This window comes from Pleuronectes platessa, chromosome 16 (assembly GCF_947347685.1).
Source record: "Pleuronectes platessa chromosome 16, fPlePla1.1, whole genome shotgun sequence".
In the NCBI taxonomy this organism is placed as follows: domain Eukaryota; kingdom Metazoa; phylum Chordata; class Actinopteri; order Pleuronectiformes; family Pleuronectidae; genus Pleuronectes; species Pleuronectes platessa.
The window spans coordinates 17,299,632-17,318,619 of NC_070641.1; the positions used below are offsets into that span (position 1 = coordinate 17,299,632).

The following is an 18,988-nucleotide window of genomic DNA, read 5'->3' on the forward strand; positions in this document are numbered from 1 at the left end:
ACAGGCACACAGTCTCTAAAGCGCAGGCTGTCCTCCTGTTAAACAGTGCCGCTGCCTTCTGCCTTCCAGTCACGGGCTCAGTTTTGAACACACATTTCCAGGCCAGGTTCAGGGAGCAGCTCCTCTCTGTGGAGCGGTCTGCCCCCGAGCTTCACCTCAGTGCAGCCTTTTTTTTGCCTCTCCCCGGCCCCGACGAGCCTGTCCATCATTAGTCATCATTTTTTTTGGTGTGTGTGGGGGGTGGGGGGGGGGTTATCGATGGCTGTTCGGACAGTGTTGTCCTTTGCCTGGCCGGATGGGTGGTGCTTGCTTGTTTGTGGTGGAGGTGGTACACTGGAATATCTTACAGGTCCTGTTGACGAAGGGTAAAGAGACGGTGACGTGAATGCGGATCCCAAACACACATGGAGCACAAACATGACTTCTGGAGTTTCAATTACATGTTACATTTCCATGCAACTTTATTAGACAAGTTCAAGGTAAAGGGTCACGAGGGGTTTTCATCGAATGACTTGAGAACACAACTGATTAAATCAAATCAAATCAGTGCCTGATGTTTCTCTCTCTGCTGCATTAGCCCTGAACTCATCTCCACTGATTATCCTCTAATTCCTCAGCCTTGATGATCTCTTGATCTACTGTATTTTCATCCAAACATTTTCATGCAGGTGTCAGAGCGTTTCTGTGCAGATCTGCAGAACGCAGACATGAAAGCGAGCTGGCTGCAGCGTGCACGGGCGGAGAGATGGATGCATCTGGCCAGTGAACAAGCGCCACTGTGAGAGACACAGCGGGAACGCCTACTAATTGTGCCGGTGTGCTGGTGCTGCTGGTGCTGGTGGAAGGCCTTCTTTCCCCTTATCCTCCTCTGCAGCCCCCGAGTATCTCTCACTCCCTCTCTGTCTTTCTCTGAACTGCCAGTTACCCATCCTCATGCCCTGGACTCAGACCAGCAGCTTTGCTCTCTGTCCTTCATCTGTTACTCTTTCAGTCTGTCTATTTCTTTCTCCCTCTCCCTCTTTGAAGTCCCCCCCCCCCCCCCCCCCTCTTCCTGTTTACCTCCCCGGAGTAACTCATCCCCTTTTTTTACGCCTTCAGTCTCATTTGTTCTCTCTCTACTTTTCCATCACTGAGTGTGTCTCCCTTTATGCTGCCTGTCTCTCTCGTTGGCCTTCTTTTCTCTTTCTATCTGTCTCTTTTACTCTGTCGCTCTCTGATGTAACTGCCCCCATTCGTCAACAGTCTGTTTCTCCCCCCCCCCCCCCCCCCCCCCCCGCCTCTGCCTCTCTCTCTCTCTCTCTCTCCCACTCCCACTCACATGTGCATGTGTGTATGAGCATAGAGGTAACCTGTTAATGAACCTGTGTGGAGAAGCAAAGTTTGTGTGTGTGTGTGTGTGTGTGTGTGTGTGTGTGTGTGTGTGCGTGTGTGAAGCCATAGCTGAAGGCAGCATGTGTTTGCAATGTCATTGATATGTGCGCTCCAGCCCTGAAACCAAGTGAACGCAGGCAGATAGAGAGTTTCTGAGGGGGACCCATGGGTGTGGTGGTTGCGTGCTTGTGTGTCTATGTGTGTGTGTGTACGTGTGCCTCTGCTCTTCCCTTTGATTAGGCTGCTCAGCGTAAATTGGCACAGCACAGACCCCCCCCCCCCCCACACACACACACACAGACCTTCAGATCCCTCAGCTGATGACAGCTCTGTCTCAGCCCGCTAACAACAATCTCTCTCTGTCTTGCTCTCCTTTTCTCACACTCTATTTCTGCTACTTAGACGTGGGAGTTGAGGTGAAGAGAAAGAGGGAGAGGAGGTGAGAGAGAGAGAGAGAGAGGGAGATAGAGAGAGAGAGAGAGAGAGAGAGGGAGAGAGGATGAAGGGAGGACGACTGAAAATGGAAAAAAGGGGGGCACACAGGAGATGAGAGGTGATGCGCGTGAGAGACAGAGGGAGCTGGAACAGCAGGGGAGCGCAGGAGCAAAAATAAGGGGAACAGGGAGAAAATAACAAGAGGCAGGAGCAGGGGGTGGGAGAGAGAGGGAGAGAGGAAGGATGGAAGGAGCATGTGGGGAGGATACCAGGCAGCGGTGGTGGGTGGGGTGTTTTGATCAAGAGCCAGCTTTTCATCCCTGTCAGTCTGCACAGAGGAGAACAGGAGAGAGGGAGGGGGAGAGATGCGGAGAAGGGAGGGAGGGAGGGAGGGCGGGAGGCTGCTGCCTCAATGCACCGCTGCTCCCTGCTGAATGTCAGCATCTCCCCCCTCCCTCCTCCCACCCCCTCACCCATCCTCCTCTGCATTTGACCTTCCGCTCTTGCTGCAGTGAAAATGCGCCACCAGCAGATGGCGTGTGTCTTGCAGGTGAGCTGACTGGAGTTGGAGGTGGCCCACTGTGATTGCAGTGGTGTACGGTCATGGCAGTGGGTGTGAGTGACAGCTACACACAAAGGGCACAGAACCGTTATTGGTTTAACTTGCCAAGGTCATTGAGTACGTATGGATTCAGTAACACACCAGGTCCGAGGTGAGATCCAGGCCTGTCTGTGTGATACTGACACAAGAGAGAACATCACCCTGAACCCTCAGGTTTTCCTTTCTCATTCCGTCTGTGTTTTTCAGGAGCTGACGATTGTGTTTCCTGTTCGGTATCATCTATTGTGCTGCTGCCTGTGACAGCAGCGTGTGAATTCAATTGTTTCTCTTCAGTGCAGGGAAGAGCGACGACGAGAGGAATGGACAAAAAGACGCTGCCGTGTTTGGGGGGTAGCGAGGGAAGGGAAACTAAATCTGAATCGCACAGTGGTTTTTAAAGCAGGGAGGTTATCAGTGTTGTTATGGGAACAATTTCATATCTAAAAGGTTATTCTCCCAGATGCAAAGACAGAACACCTCGGCTTCATTCAACCCCCACTTGTTTTTGTGTTTGGCTGTTAAACGTGCAATATGTAACCTCAGCCACTAGGGGTCCCTCAAAGGACCTAGTTTGATGACGTGAAGCAGTGTGGGATCATGGGAGTTCTGTCTTCTCCACCATTGTTGATGAACATCTACCTGACTATCTATTTGCACCTGAGTCACAGGTGCAAATCATGTTCAAGGATAAGGTAATGTTTTATCCATGGTACGCAGCAAATGGCAATGAGTAGTGGTGATTCGTTATCAGTGATACAAACAGTGGACGTGTATTTTAATTTGTCCCAGAACTTATAGCAGTGAAGTGACAAAAATGCTGATACGACAAAAATAAATGTGACAATGATGCGTACTGCCCCCTTGAATGAGATGGTGGATTTCTCTGGGTTTGATGATAGATCGATAGATAGATCGATAAATAGAATCATATGGCGATAGAGATGATAAAAATATATATGTTTTAGATATATTTTAACGAATAAGTGGAGTAGAATTCAAAAAGGTGTTAAAACCCCTCAAATATGGAACTATACGCATTTGTGGACTTGTTAGGAGTCTTTTGTTTTCTTACCTCGTGTTTTGGACATTTGATGGAGAAGTCGTCCTCGTGGAATGTGCAGCCTATTGGTGAGGAGAGAGAAAGCAAAGGAAAACAGAGAATACGTTTATACGCGGCAGAAAGACAATAATACAATAAACACATAGAGTGAGGAGGACACGCACCCCCCCCCCCCCCCCCCAAGAAACAACAAACAAATGCATAGTGGTCGGAATACAATGAAGCCGTTGCAAGAAGGAGAAAGAGCTAGAGAGCGCGAGACGGGGAGAGACACAGAGAGAGAGAGAGAGAGAGAGAGAGAGAGAGAGAGAGAGAGAGAGAGAGAGAGGGAGAGAGAGAGAGGAAGAGCCAGAGCGAGCAACAGAGAGAAGAGAGAGACTGAGTGGATGAGATGCGACGCAGGCAGGCAGTCAGATATGGCTGGTGCACTCAGCAGGATTAAAAGGGGCCTCGCTCTGCTCCCTGTGCTGGCTCGGCAGACGTGGCAGGCCTTCTAATCCTCACACTGTACCTCCTTGGCATGAGGTAACGTGAGGGGAAACCATACAACACATGTGCTGACACACAGACACTCGCTTACATTGGCAAGAATAGCCAGGGACGCACGCACACACACACACACACACACATGCACAAAACATTGAAGGGCTCGGACATAGTCCACATTGTTGCAAGACGTACATGGGGATGCATTCAGTCAGGAAGGCTCACACATACATGCACATTCGGTCCCAAGACAGCAGAATGGATGAATGGAGCCACAGGGGTTGTGGTCAATAATGCACACATACGCTCCATCCTCCCTCTATCTCTTCCCTGTCTCCCCCATGCACACTCCAGGGTCCCACTTTCCTCTTATCATCCCCTTTATTCAAAGCTCCCTCCCTCGTCCCCTCTCCCCCAGCATCCTCAGAATTCTCCTCTCGCTCTCAACAACGTTACTTCTTGGTGTTTTTTTCCTTCTCTCATTTTACCCACATCCACCTTCCCTCCCCTATCTTTCTTCCCTGTCCTTTCATTTGTCTCTCCTTTTTTCCTGCCTACCGAATCTGTTCCCCTCCTTATTGCCCTCTCAACCCACGTTCAATTTCCCGTTCCCAATTGCCCTCCTCATTTCTCCTCCCCCTCCCATGGCTTTTTCTTCACTTGTCATCCCATGTTGCTCTCCTCCTCTCATGCTGTGGTCTCTTACCTATCTCTTTGGCGCAGACATAATGGTATTTATGAGAGCAGCCTCTCCAACAGCAGCTGAGGGACGCCCCCACAATCTGGCACTTGTAGCAACTCTGGTGTTACAGACATTACGAACATATGGACCAGGACCCACGTAGACACAAACAGGTGACCGGGCACAAAGGGAAAGAGAGAAGAAGAGGAAAAATTGCAGAAAGTTAACAATAATTTCTCAAAACAGCCGTACAATGTTCTGTAGTATTCTCAATTCTGCTCATATCTCGGAATTGCACAAGACTTGTGGTCATTGTTAACTTACCGTTTGGGCCGAGTTGTTGGCAGCCTCCTTCAGTCCGTATAGCCTCCCAGCTACCATAATTACCCCCTTGGTCCAGATGGCACAGTTTTCATGCGCCCAGTGCTCCTTAGCCTCTGCCTCTGCCTGTAGCCTTTGGAACACGCTGTCACTGCCCTCTTGGTCACTGGAGACCCCTGCGCTGATGGCCTGGAGCTGCCTCATCCTCCTGAACCTCTCCCGGAGAGTTAATCTTCGTGAACCACCCTCCCGACCCGTCCTTTCTGTTCTCTCTGCCCGTCGGTAGTGCCAATGATGGGTCCTGTTACTGCTGCCCTCTTGCGAGGAAGCTTCTGGGTTGGCCTCCTTTTCTGCGATGTCCTCGTCCTCATTCTTTAAGCAGTTGCCTGGATTTTCACTGCTGCTACTGCTGTGTTCGCTGCTCTTCTCGGACTCACCCCTGAGGGATTCTGTGTGCGCGGTCGTCAAAAGCTTCCTTGGAACACCATCTTCTGTGTAGTAAGGGCCACACAAATCACCCAGGTCTCTGTAATTTGCCGGCTGTCCACACAGGCTGCATGTCAGACACTTCCCAATTAGATTTCTATTTACCAAGGGTCCTTGTAGCATGGCAGCAGTGTGCGGTACTACTTTTGCAATTGTGAAAGGGTTCTTCATTCTGAGTATGCCCTTTTTTCTTCGTCTCTGAAATATGACTGCATCCTCAGGCTTGTTGACTATGGCACACCAAGAGGAAAAGTCTCGAGAGTTGTTAATCCGTACATAAGGACAGAAAGACAGTTTTGAATTTTGATTTACTGGCCTGCGCCTGATTCTTTTCACAGTAATTGTCTCTGTCTGCTTTTCTGATATTGTCACCATAGGACCCACAATATATGTCTTCTCTTTTTCCTCATTCTCTCTTTCCATTCCTTCTTGTTCATCTTTTTCTCTCACTTCTTTTTCTGCCTGTTCACACCCTGCAGCCCTCACTACTGCCTCGATAACCTCAATGGCGTCTTTCATCCCAGGTTTCGGCCCAGGCTTTTTGTGGACCTTCACTGGAATGCCAGGAATCTGCTCCGATAAGGTTTTGCCTCGTTTCCTCTTGGTGGGGTTTGCTGATGGTTTTCTCCCTCTCCTGGGTTTCTGAATGAGTTCTGTGCTGTTCACCTTAGGGGGTTCTGTGATCTCATCTAAGGTGACTGGCACAGGCAGTTTGGACTCTACAGGCGATGCCTTCTCTTCTACCCTCTCCAGTTGTTGTTCGGTTGTTTCTGTATTTGTCTCCTCAACTTGCTCCACTTCTTCCAGAGGAGTTTGAACTTTTCTCTTCTTTCTCCTCTGTTTTAGATGCATCTCATGATTGTTTTTGATGGCCCTCTGCTTGGCTAGCCGTGGTGTTGTAACTATCAGGCTCCCTGCTTCCAAGGCTACTATAGACGCATCTGTACTCTCCACCATAGCCCATCTCTTCCTTTTAGTTCTGGATGACTTAGTAACAGCAGTAGAAACACCTTCTGAAGTCTGCCACTCTTCTGCAGCCTTGACTTCTACTGGGACATCCATTAAGCTCCAAACCTGGTCAGCTCCATCATTCAGTTGTATCTCTGATTTAATGTTTTTCTGACCTGCAATCGGTTTATTTACGACCTCCTCTTCCAGCCCTTGGCTCACCTTATCTCGTGTTGATGCTACTTGACTCGCCTCATGCGTTTCCCTTTCTCGGGTCACCTCCTCTTTTCTCGCTGCCCCTTGGTGTTGTTTTACCTCTTCTTGTCTAGACTCGATGCTTTTCATTTCTCCCTCTGTCGTCTCTGTGTCTTTTTTGAGCACAGACGTGTCACCTTCCTTTAAGACATGTTGAGACAAAGCCTTGGCTGTTACATCATCAGGTAGGTGACTGTCTATCTGGGGAATTGGAAGGTGTTTTTTTGAGCTTGGAGATGTAATTTTCTGCACCATGGCTTCATATTTCTGTCCCCTACCTTTTCTTGGTGGAAGAACTTTTGTTTTAGTCGGACACTGAGGCGGCACCACAGGCACATCCAAAGTCATCTCAGTTTCACTGATGTTAGGAGTGTCTTTGGTTGAGGGAGTGACCACAATGGCTTTCTTGGGCGGGCCTCGCTTTCGTTTGGGGGCCCGGACAGCCTTATCTTTAGGTGTAGAGGAGTTTTGCTCCAGCTGGGGGGGTTGAAATGGCAAAGGTTTTGGTTTGGGCTTTGGACCCCTCTTCTTCTTTGCTGTTGGTGTAGAAAGCTCTGTGCTAGGTTCCCGTTTTAGTGGAAGTGATGTCTTTTCTTCAGATTGTTCAGTTGGGACTGGTGAGGCAAGCGGTATAGGTGGGTCTGCTGGCACATCTGTATTTTTAACTGCATTGGTAATAAGAGTACGGGTTTGTTCCACAGTTACAGGTTCTTCTACTTTTGGAGAAACATCACTGGTTTTAATTTCTGGTACTGTGTGGGACATGATATCCTCCCCTATGATTTTTTCCTTTTCTTTTGACAGTTTTTCTTGTGAGGGTTTTCTGGATCTCAACACCATGTTCTTACCTTCCTTTTCTGGTGCCTTTAATTCACAGTTAGCTTGTTTCTCCTCCTGGTTTACTGGTCTTACATCCTGGTTTAATTGTGATATTGTAGCTTTAAGGCTCTTTCTGCCCCTGATTTGAAGTCCTGTCAATGGTTGAGTTGTTTCTTCTTGTTTTACATGCTTTGCTTTTGAAACTGAGCCTTTTGGACGACCCACAGGGGCCTTGATGATTGCTGGGTCAGTGATGGGCAAAACATCTGTAGGCTTCGGTCCGGGTTTTGGTCCTGGTTTGGCAGCTGGCTTTAGAGCTGGTTTTGAGCCAGGTTTTGAACCTGGTTTGGGTCCTGGTTTTCGTTTCATAAGAGTCTCAGTTTTCAGGGGCAGCTCCAGTTCATTTGGCACAGGTTTTGGTCCTGGTTTAGGACCTGGTTTAGGTCCAGGTTTTGCTACAGGCTTTATCCCATGTTTAGGCCCTGGTTTTGGACCTGGCTTTGCTCCTGGTTTGGGCCCTGGTTTTGGTCCAGGCTTTGGCCCTGGTTTTGGCCCAAGCTTCGAACCTGGTTTCGGGCCTGGTTTTCGCTTCACGTTAGGCTCGACTTTGGGAGGCAAGTCTGGTGCATTGAATGAACGAGTGCACATTCTTGAACGAAAACCATCAGTCAGCATTTTTGGAGTCTGTCTCATAATAGATTCCTGATGAACTAGGTCCATTTGATCTGAGAACAGCACTGTTTTGCTTGGAGACATGCAGGGTTTCTGCGTAGGTGAAGGGGCTCCTTCCTCCTCCTTCTCCATCTCCCTCTCCAAGTTGAGCTGTCGCCTGATTCCCACACCTGAATGCATGATTCTTCTTCTGCCCCTGGCATGCTTACGTCCAAACGCCCTCGGCTGAGCAGATGGGGCCATGGGCTCTGGCTTGGCCGAGGGGGTCACAGCACTGGCGCAGCTGATGCCTGGCTCCATGTCCTCATCACCTTTCTTCGGGGAGGGTGGAGTGTCTGCCCAAGAGGGGGGTGAGGGAAGTATTGACTTCCCTGGAAGCTGAGGAGAGTCTGGCTCCAGCACTTTAGCATCACTGTGATCAATATGATCTCTGGTCTGAGCTGGAGGTGTTGCCTTTTCATTGAGCGCTGAGAAGACAGGCATCGCAGAATGGGGCTGAGGAGCGGTGTCACCAATGGCTGACTCCCTTGCAGAAGCGTCTGCTGCTGCTGTTACTGCTGCTGCATTTGGATGGGCTGGTGTCCCTGTACACTCATTGTCAGTGTACAGGTCTGCAGGAGGCTTCTCTGACCCCTCTCTATTATTAATTTGCTCCTCAGTTGTTGACTTCCTTACTTCCTCCTCCTCCCCGAGTTCCTCCCTAGCCTCTGCAGACAGAGGAGGGGAAAGAGCAGGTTGCACTCTTTTCTGTATTTCATCTTCTTCATCTTCTTCATCGGCCTCCCTATCCTCCTCCTCCTCCTCCTCCTCTTCATCTCTGCTCTCTTTCTTGTCTGAATTGCTCTCATCCAAAGCCTCGACCTGGGGGGTTGGAGAGGTGTTCTCTGAGCTATCCTCTTTCTCTGTGGAATATTGATCCTGTTCAAGGTCACCTCCAGAAATGAAAGGCAGTGTTTTCACTGAGCTCTCAGAAGCAGTTGGAGACTCAGATTTGAATGTGTCTGATTTCATCTCTTGGCCAAATTGTTCTTTTTGGCTTGAATCAGAAAGAGCTGCCGGGGACTGTTCAACTAAGTCTCTAACATCATGGTCATATTTGCTCTGGACCCCTTGGTACAATGTCTCCTCATAGCAGTAGCTTTTTTCTGTCACCTCCTTGTTTACTTTGCTATACAGAGAGGGGCATTTCTCTGTGTCTCTCCATTGCTCCAGTTTCTCTGTTGATATAGTAATGTCTAAATCTGTGTCACAGTCAAGAGTTTTTTCTGTCGTCACCTCTTCTTTGTCGGCTGATTTCTCTGTCCAGGCCGATTCTTCAAAGTTCTCTTTGACAGGCTCGTTGTTATGCTGTATATCTAAAGGAGAGTCACTTTCTTGTTTCAATGGACTTGGGATCGTAACGCTTGTAGGAGACCTCTCGTCACTGATGCTCTTTGCTGGGGTACTCATGCCATCTCCGCCCTGACCTGACTGGCACCTAGTAGCATCAGGTGTAAGGTTGTGCAGACCTGAGTCCCCAGACCTGGTGGACATATCATCTGGAGATGTCATTGAGCATGAAGAGGTGGTGTCCAAGCAGAGGTGTGTGTTGTTAGGGGCCTGTGCAGGACTTCGGCCCTGGCCACAGTAGTAGTAGCCCCTCTCCAGTTGTTCATCGCTACTGCTAGAGTAGCCTCCCTCATGTAGTTCCATGGGCATTGGTTGGTGCTGTGGGGTAGAGTAAGGGTCCTGCATGGGGCCTCCACCAACACCCCCACCACCATCAGGATATGGAGGACTTTTGTACTCCTCACCCTTTTTGGAGGATGCTCCACTACCAGCACTGCTGTTGCTCCCTCCACTGTTGCGCTTACTTCCTTTTTTGTTGGCCACCATTGCCTCGGAAAGCAGCAGCTGCTGTACATTATTAGAGATGTTTTCTACCTGAGAGGTGAGGGCATTCAGGCTCCACAAGCTGGGGTTTGAGAGCAGTTTCTCTGAGAAGCGCTCTTTCATGGTGGGAACCTGCGGTGTGGAAGTATAGTTGTGCGGGGCCGCATGGGTCACGTTGGGTGACGGGTGTGAGCGAGGGGGCATCAACATGGTGTTGGTACTGGCTTGCTCCTGCATGCCAGCTGAAGAGGATGAAGAGGAAGAGGCTGCCCCAGGAGTCATTGGAGGTTGGCCATATTGAAATGACTCCGGATTGGTCATTAGTGGTGAAGGGGTGGAACTGTATGAGGGGGAACGTCCTACAGAGCGGGCAGGGGAGTGACTCGAAGAGGGGCTACAAGTCTGATAATACTGTTCTGGTGATCTGACCGACAGCTCTGAGAGACAGTAGTTTTGTTGGGGTTGGCTGTAGTGTTGGTATTTGGGATGGGGCTCCTGTGGGTTTGCCATTGTCTGTAAAGGAGTCTGCTGCTCATATCCTCTGGAGGGAGCCTGTGGGTAGCTATAACTGTTCTGGGCAGTCCTGTAACCTGCCTGCTTCAAATTGCTGTGGCTGCTCATTTGTCTGCCATACTGGGAATTTGGGGGTATGTTGTAACCCTTGTAACAGTGGGGCATAGGGCTACACTTTTCCATGTATGGTGAGGGAGAAGGTGAGTGCTGGGTGTAGTGCAGGTGACTCTGGGAATACATGAGAGATGAGGGGGCAGGGTTTGCAGGGTGGGACTGGTGGTGGGGGCTGGTATAGGCAGGGGCGGACGGCTGGTGGCACTGGGTCTGGGAAAGGCCCAAGATGTTCTGGTCCAGGTATTGGGAGGGGCCAGGTGTGGGGGTACCACTAGCCTCCATACGCCCCACCAACTCCTGCTCATACTGAGTTAATTGAGCTGGGTCATCCCATTTCTGCTGGAGGTGGCCCTCGCTCATATACTGAGCTGAATAATTCCCAGAACCCATATGGGTACCATAGCCCCCAGGACCCTGCAGGTGCTGACTGGGATTTGGTACGGGCACTTTGCTTCCTCTGTAGGATTTCTTTGCCTGCGTGGATGCTGAACCCCCATTTCCACTCGCATTCCCTCCACCATTTCCTGGGTAACCAGCATAGGCTTGTTGGCTGTAACAGTCCTTGGGTCCTACTCCAGTTCCTGGTCCTGCAACTGGAGGCAGGCTTGTGGGGTTTGTCAATGAATGAGGCTCATAGCCTGTCCTGGTGAGTGCTGGTCCTGGACCTGGATGTGGACCGGGGCCTGGGTGTGGGTGCTGGGGGTGGGGATGATGCGGATGTTGTCTGTAGGTCTCCAGGCGGGATAATTCATGGGGCTCCTGCTGGTAGCAGGGTTGGTTGCTGTGGTAACCACCGCTGCGCTCACGGAAGGACTGCATCTCTCCGTCTGTAGCCAGAGCAGGGAGGGGGAGGTGAGATGGGAAAGGGGGAAGGGGGGTTAGGGGTTCTGGAGGCAGGGATGGAGGGGAAGTGAGAGAAAAGAGAGAGACATTGTGAGGGTTAGCGCTGTTGAGCTGCTGGTTTATCCACTCTGCATGTTCTCATTTCCTATTCAATGTCTAATTCAACTTTAACATTCGCCAGGAGTCAAAGGCAAACTCTCCCTCTCATTGAGAATCGAAAATTGGATTTTCCCACTTACTCACACAAACTTTTGATCCCATGTATTATATAAAAAGAAAAAAAATCAAAAGCAGTGTAACATCACAGTAGTGGCTGTATTTTATATTGCTCACAGCACTGATAGTAGATTTCTCTCGTCCTGATTTGAAGAACAGGTGTGTGTATGTGTATTTTCTTCTTTTGTATTTATGTAAAATGGCCCCACAATAGTTCAGGCTTTCGGATCTTTCAGTCACTCAAGATGGAGGGGCAGGCATGTGATGCAGTCGCTGGTGCTCTGATTGACAGGTCCGGGATAGAGACAGAGAGAGAGAGAGAGAGAGAGAGAGAGAGAGAGAGAGAGAGAGAGAGAGAGAGGGCAAAGAGCGAGGGGTGTATGGCAACTGAATTATGTGTTGTGCTTGAGCAAGGTTGCAGGGTGACTTGGTTGTATGTGTGATTATGTTGGGTTCATGACTGAGGCCAAGCAAACGTTCAATGGCTACAGGGCACAGCAGTGAGATGATGTCTGAGGAGCAGCCATGTTGAGTCTTAACACTCGCTCTTTAAGTCTGAACTGGTATTCTCTCTGGAGGAGGTGCATGTGTGAACGCAAATGTCCAAGTGAGAAGCTCTGTAGTACAGACTCTATCTGCCTGGCCTCCCAGTATAAAGTCCGTACAAAGTTGACGCGAGAACACAGCAGGGGATCCCCCGCTGTTATCACCGCGAGCGAGTGGGGGGGAGGGGGGGGGGGTCGATGACGAATGAAATACCCCCTGGTGAAAAAGCTGTGACAAACACATAGAAGATGTCGAGAGGTTTCTTGGTGATGCGAGCTGACGACGGTGTGTTGTAAACATGATCAGGTGATCACGGCAGCGAGAGTCAACACGTCACTTCCTGCCTCCGTCCACTGCTCCCGGCTGCAGAGAACCTCCCGCTGTGTTGTGCATGTGTGAAAGGCAAACTGCAGGTACCCGGGGACCGTGTCGCACAACACTGCTACAGAGCCTCAGCACCACGATATAAAAATATATTACCTAAACAATATAATGTTTTTGATGCTGTGTTAAAAGGTTGAACTCAGCCTTGTTTTCCTTTTCCCTTCTCTCTGTTTCTCTTGCACGGACGCAAACTCCAATTTCATCCAAGGGGAAGTGTTACAGTGTGTGTTGGGTGCATGCTCTCAGTGTACCACAGGATGTCATAAAAGTGTGTTTGTATGTGTGTGTTTATGCATTCATAAACAAAATGAGGAAGAAGAAGAGGGGTGGAGCCTGCTCTTGCTCTATAAAAGGAATAGAGTCACCTGGAGACAGAGCGCTGAGCCTGTGAGTGTGTGTGTGTGTGTGTGTGTGTGTCAGCCAGTTCCAGCACAATATCCCTGCATTCAACCCGCCCCAGGGACAGCGGTGCATCCCACCAGACGCACAGTAGCATTATTCATCTCTGAAACACACGGTGTGTGTGTGTGTGACTGTGACTGTGTGTGTGTGTGTGTGTGAGAGAGAGAGAGAGAGAGAGAGAGAGAGAGAGAGCGAGAGAGAGAGAGAGAGAGAGAGAGAGTAGGTGTATTTGTGTTTATGTATGCAGGTTCACAGCTTTTTGGCAATCCCTTAAATATATACACACACACACACACACACACACACACACACTGACACACACACACACCAAACCTATATATTCCCCTGGAGACCCCCTGTCCTCCCTCCTATCCTACTTGTGCCTCACCCTACAATGATGCGTTGCGTTGCGTTGTGTGTGTGTGTGTGTGTGTATGAATAAGAGGATACTTGTTTACACAATGACCTGAATAAGATGCTTATAGAAGACAAGGCAGACCAAGCTGGCAGAGCAAAGCCGAGCAGAGCGAATGGACTGAGGTACACATTGCTGCTGGGATCCAGTTTTGTGATGCCATGTGTTTATCTGTATTTCTGTGTGTGTGTCTGTGTGTGTGTGTTTCCACTTGTCTTAACAATACCCTTTTCTGAGGAATAATTAATTGGATTTTTCACTGCTTGTGTGTCTCTCACCAAAAACAAAGCAAACAAACAATAAAAAGCCTTCTCCCCAATCAATTTACTTCACTGATCCGTCTGTCTTTACCCCATACATGCATGTGTGTGCGCGGCAAGTGGGGTCTACATTCTGATCACGTCTCCTCTCCACCATCACACTGCATCTCCTTCCGCTCCTATCTTGCACTGAGGGCCCTAGAAATTGTGTGGTTGGCCAAGTGGTGTGTTTGTGGATGCACCACGTCACATGGCGCTGCTCCCTTCTTTGGTAGGGGTCAGAGAGGAGAGAGGACGAGGGATACATGCTGAGATCGCCAAAATCCTTTCTGGTGATCTGTCTGTCTCTCTGTCTGTTTACCAGATAGTGCTTGCATTGATTTTGCTGCCCGGGCATAGAGAAAGGGGGATGATGGAGAAACGCACGCATCGCTTACTGTCTGTCATTTGCGTCCATGCAGAAGATGCCCACGTTGTCTGTACCTTGCTTTGCTTGTGTTACAAGTTTGTTTTTCTTTCTTTCCTGTGTCGTTTCTCTTTCGTGATCTCTCATCTCTTTTTTCTCCTCCTCCTCCTCCTCCTCCCATCTCTCTCTTTCTTTTCTAACTCACAAATCCTGCTCTCTGGAGAGGAGAATGGCAACGGATGCGGCACGACAACAAGGCGTTCGGGGTCTGATGGGAGGAGAGGGAGAGTGGGGGGGCAAAGAGTGATGAAATGATAAGGGTGAAGAGGAGGAGGATGAGGAGCAGGGGATGCAGAAGACAGAGGTGGATAGATGATTTACTGAGTGGGCTTTACAACCTGGGCTCTTGGGAAATTTGAGCTGTAGCAAGCACCGCACACATATCTGCAGGTAACACACACGTGCACATGCATACAAAATGGCAAGTTGTGCACGAGCTTTCCGAGGCAGACTGGTCCATAATTAGCAGAACTCGTCACCTCCACAGACGAACGTGAGCTGCTCGACGGGTGATTGATTACCTTGGGTTCCGCCCTCTTCAAACCTCATCAAAGCAGCTTCCCCTCATAAACACCTTCATCGTCACTGTAGATCTGTGAGCCTTAATTTGACAACGCAGTTCGGAGGTTTGTGTACTCATGTGGGTCTCTTTAAATGCTTTTAAAAAATGTACCCATGGGGGCATTTTCTGATCCTGTCTGCAAAAATAATATATTATCAGGACGTAAGGACAGGAGGAGAGAAGAGTAAAGGGAAGGAGGGAGGGAGGGAGGGAGGGAGGGAAGGGCGAAGGAGGAAGAGGAGGGTGAATCTGATTGTTCCGCTGGATGGTTCATAATGCGCTGAGCTGCGACTGGTTACAGTCCCCCCCTTCATTCTTTTTTTATCCTCTCTCCCTCTCTTTCATCGCATCATCTTCAGAGGCAGCTTGAGATGGGATTTATCTTCTTTCTTCCCCTTCTACAGATACACACACACGCAAGCACACATGCACACGCACACGCTCGCACACACGCACGCACACACGCACACAAAGACAAAAACAGACAGCCCTCTCATTCCATCAACTCTGGCTCTGAAGCACTTTCACTTCAAATCTTTTCCCTGCACTGTGTCTATCCGACACAAACACACACACACAAACATTCACACATTTAAATATGTAAACACGCACACGCACAGAACCCCACGCGCTCACACATACATCGACAGACACACACATAAATGGAGGCATATGGAGTGGAGGGATGGAACGTCTCCCTGTGTGTTTACCTCCCCAGTCATCCTGGTTAATTATGCATGCAGAGGCAGTGTGCTGGGGAGGTGGAGCAGCCTGGGAGGAAACACACACACACACACACACACACACACACATATTCACACTCAACCATCACACATATTCACAAACAGTCCCACTTTACCACCGCCGCCATCACCAGGAATCATCACAACACGACCCAGCGCCGCAGACACCAAAAGCTCAGCTCACATGCTCCCCGACAACCCGACAAAGCGCACAAAAATAACCCTAACATGCAACCCCTCCTTGCCACACACACACACACGCATACACACACACACACACACACACACACACACACACACACACACACACACCAATGTCTAACACATCTGCCTGTAACACCCTGCTTAACACAGCACGATCCAAAATAACACAGCAGCCCGCCCCGCCACTGGTCCCAATCAGCACACTGCTTTCTCCCTTTCTAATTACACACACTTCACCAGGGCTCGGAGAGTATTCAGATTGCCTGTCAGTCTCCTCCCCTCTCAGCGGACACTGTGCCCTTTTACTTGATAACCGCCGGTTCAACACACTGGACGGACGGACACACAGATGGACAGGGCGGGAACACGTCTTCCCTCTGTCTCTCTCCTCCTTCTCTCCTCTGCTGTGTCTGGCCATGGCTGTGTGGGTGGGTTCCTACCCAAGGGGAAGGCTCAGGAGACGGAGGAAGCCAATATGTGCTCTGACATTTGTCAGTGTCCCGTTGTCATGACACACAGCTGGAGGTCACGAGGGGTCACCGGCAACCAGTCACATAGATTATATGAAGAGACACAGAGGGGGCGGAGACCTGCTATCGACACTCGCAGACGGACAGACATAGAGATGGACACGCAACACTTTGAGGCTACTGGACAGGTGGCAAACAAACTGGATTGGAAGGATGACAGTGAGGAAGAACATCCAGGATGTTGAGTTGGTCATCAATGTTTTTTTATCAACATGGTGTCACTCATTTCTGAGAAACTGAGATCTCATCCTGACTCTTTCTTTTCTTGGCCATCCGTCGTTTCCATCTGTTAATTTCCCTGCTTCGGTCCAACTCATGGTGATACATCACAGTTTAGCAATACTGCCAAAATGAATGTGAATGAAATTGAACCAAGCTCTGTGTTTTCCTACCAAATCCTCTGGTTCCATTGATTAGGTCCAGAACTGTCTTTGGTGGAAGGTATCTGACTGAGCTTTGAAGCTGGAACGGCTCAATAGCATCTAAAAATGAGGAAACTGAGCCTAGTCCTGGTCGATCTGAGAGATCATTTTGGTTCTGTGAGGGAGGCCAGTTAATGGTGCGTGTGCGTGTGCATGTGTGTGTGCGTGTGTGTGAGGTGCTGTCTCGTCTCTGGGGTTCAGGATGACTCATCGGTATTCACAGACACGGCTGTCTATTTCATCTCTGATGAAGATGAGACTCTCGTCTGCGTGCAAAACACATAATCCTGAAAACCAACCACACACTCAAAACCGACGTTAGTCAATTCAGAAACCTGGAAGAAGAGGAGAGGGAACTCTTGACTGAAGAAAACAGACACACACACAGACACACACACACACACACACACACACACACACACACAGAGACAAACATACACCCACTGCTGCTGCAGCTTCAGCATGAAAGAATAAATAAAGGTCAGAGAGGGAGGGAGCAAGGCAGATGTCCGTGTCTGTCTGTGAGCGAGAGAGACGTGCATCAGCCATTACAGTTATCTGCTTTGCGGTTTCGGGTTTAGAATTCCTATTTGGCTCTGAAAGCAGGACGCAGGGGGGATGTTATCCCTCTCTTCTGTTGAATGACATCCTATCTCTCTCTCCGTCTCTGTCTCTGGGACGAAAATAAAAATAGGAGAAATTCAATTAATTAGGGAAGGCCAGACCGGGCGGTGTGTGGACGCGTATCTATTTCGTTCTATTGCCCTCCTGACAGGTCGGTGATGCCCAGTGACCTTTCAGAGAACAACAGCTTCACACTAGGACGTGTTGTCCCATCAAAACAACAAACAAAGAAAAAAAAAACGGGATCTACAGTCACCATGGCAACGGCAGAGCCACTCAGTCAAGTGAAAAACCCGGAGTATGCATGTGGCTCGGGGTGGGGTGGGTTCGGGGGGGTGTATTTGAAGCGGAAGGAGACACAAACACACAACACCCAGTGGCTTATATGGTGGGCGCATGCTGGAAATGTTCACACACACGCACACAAGCAACATGAACACAGGCACGAGTGAGAAGAATCACACAGGGGTTAGTTAGCTATGTCTATTGACTCGGATTCCTTTCAAAATAAAAGCTCACTTTACATAATCCGAATCTTTGCAAAAAGATTAGTCTGATTATGATGCAGATGAGGTGAATCGTATGCGTGCAACACCACGTTTAAGCCGCGTGGAAATCGAAGCAGAACGCCATTAATCCAAAATGATTGATGACATTTCGGAGGTATTTGCAGGAGCGTGCAGCCGAGCATCATTCGGTGTCGGGTCCTGGGACCAAAAAAAAAAAAAGAAACCTCGCTGTTCGTGTTAATACCAAACCAGCACCTCGTGTATTGTTTTTAAAACGCACGCGTGGAGGATTTCTTTTTCCTCACCCGGTCTGTGAGAGCTACATATTCATTGATCGGTTTGTGCCACGCAGAAAGGAGAAGGAAAGAGAGCGTGAATGTTTTCGGTGCCTCACAACCCCAGACTCTAATCGGCAGCATATGTTTGAGCGACAAGCTTTGATTCAAATCTACTCCATCTACATATATCACTTTAGAGGCGTTTGATGGTAAAACGTTGCATCCCGGACGACGCGGGCTGTGAAAGGGCAAATCCTGTACTTCCTATTTCTTGGAACATCTCTCTTTCCGCCTTGACACCAAAAATCACTCATCCCTCCCTCGTTCTGCTCCCCCCCCCCCCTCACAACCCTCCTCTATCTCACCTTCCATCTATCTTCCCTCCCTGTCCCTCCCTCCGTCTCTCAGTGCGGTCACCTCCAGTGGACAGCTGCCGAGCGTTGCCCTTTGAAGGACTAAACCTGGGCTTCGTTGACATGGTAACGGAGTGACGGGACGGGGGGGGACGGAGACGGAGCGAGGGACAAATGGACAGATGCGCACGCTCGTAATCAAGCCCTATAGGTTGTGTTATACCTGGGGCGGGAGAATCACAAAGATGAAACCTGATTGCTCATTACCCGATATGCATCCGTGCGCTTGTGTACCAACGTGTCGGAGTCTGTGTGTAGTTACAGGTGACCACAATCATGAATCACTTTCTGCTTGTGCAAGCGAGGGCTCATATATACGTGCAAGCATGAATGTGTTTGTGCGTGTGTGAGGGATGAGAGCTCTCATGATCAAGCTTGACTGCCCGCAACGCCCCTGCAGTCTCTGTGTATGTGTGTGTGTGTGTGTGTGTGTATAGTCTATGTGTGTGCACGTATGTGTGTGTAAGGGCAATGTTGGACTCCAGCTAACCTTCCAGAGGTGAAGAGGGAGTGAAGCACACAGACATAGAAGAAGA

The 18,988-nt window shown here is 49.5% G+C and overlaps 1 protein-coding gene across 1 annotated transcript; it reads right to left on the reverse strand.

Annotated features, from left to right (window-relative positions):
- Positions 1 to 252: 252 nt before the first annotated feature.
- On the reverse strand, positions 253 to 11,454 carry LOC128459101 (retinoic acid-induced protein 1). Its single transcript, XM_053444211.1, has 6 exons — positions 4,960 to 11,454; positions 4,660 to 4,753; positions 3,437 to 3,529; positions 2,272 to 2,432; positions 2,076 to 2,134; positions 253 to 352 (listed from the first exon to the last, which is right to left on the reverse strand). Exons 1-6 carry the CDS (start codon positions 11,452 to 11,454, stop codon positions 253 to 255), a joined length of 7,002 nt encoding a protein of 2,333 aa, XP_053300186.1.
- Between the last annotated feature and the right edge of the window lie 7,534 nt (positions 11,455 to 18,988).

Bases quoted from the DNA above. Each gene is read 5' to 3' on its own strand.
- LOC128459101 (XM_053444211.1), bottom strand. From the start codon at position 11,454: ATGCAGTCCTTCCGTGAGCGCAGCGGTGGTTACCACAGCAACCAACCC. The intron at 2,135-2,271 runs GTGGGAGGAGGG...TCCTCTGTGCAG, and splicing joins AGAGGAGGATGGGTGAGGGG to ACTGACAGGGATGAAAAGCT. The intron at 353-2,075 runs GTATCCTCCCCA...CTTCGTCAACAG, and splicing joins CCACCCACCACCGCTGCCTG to GACCTGTAAGATATTCCAGT.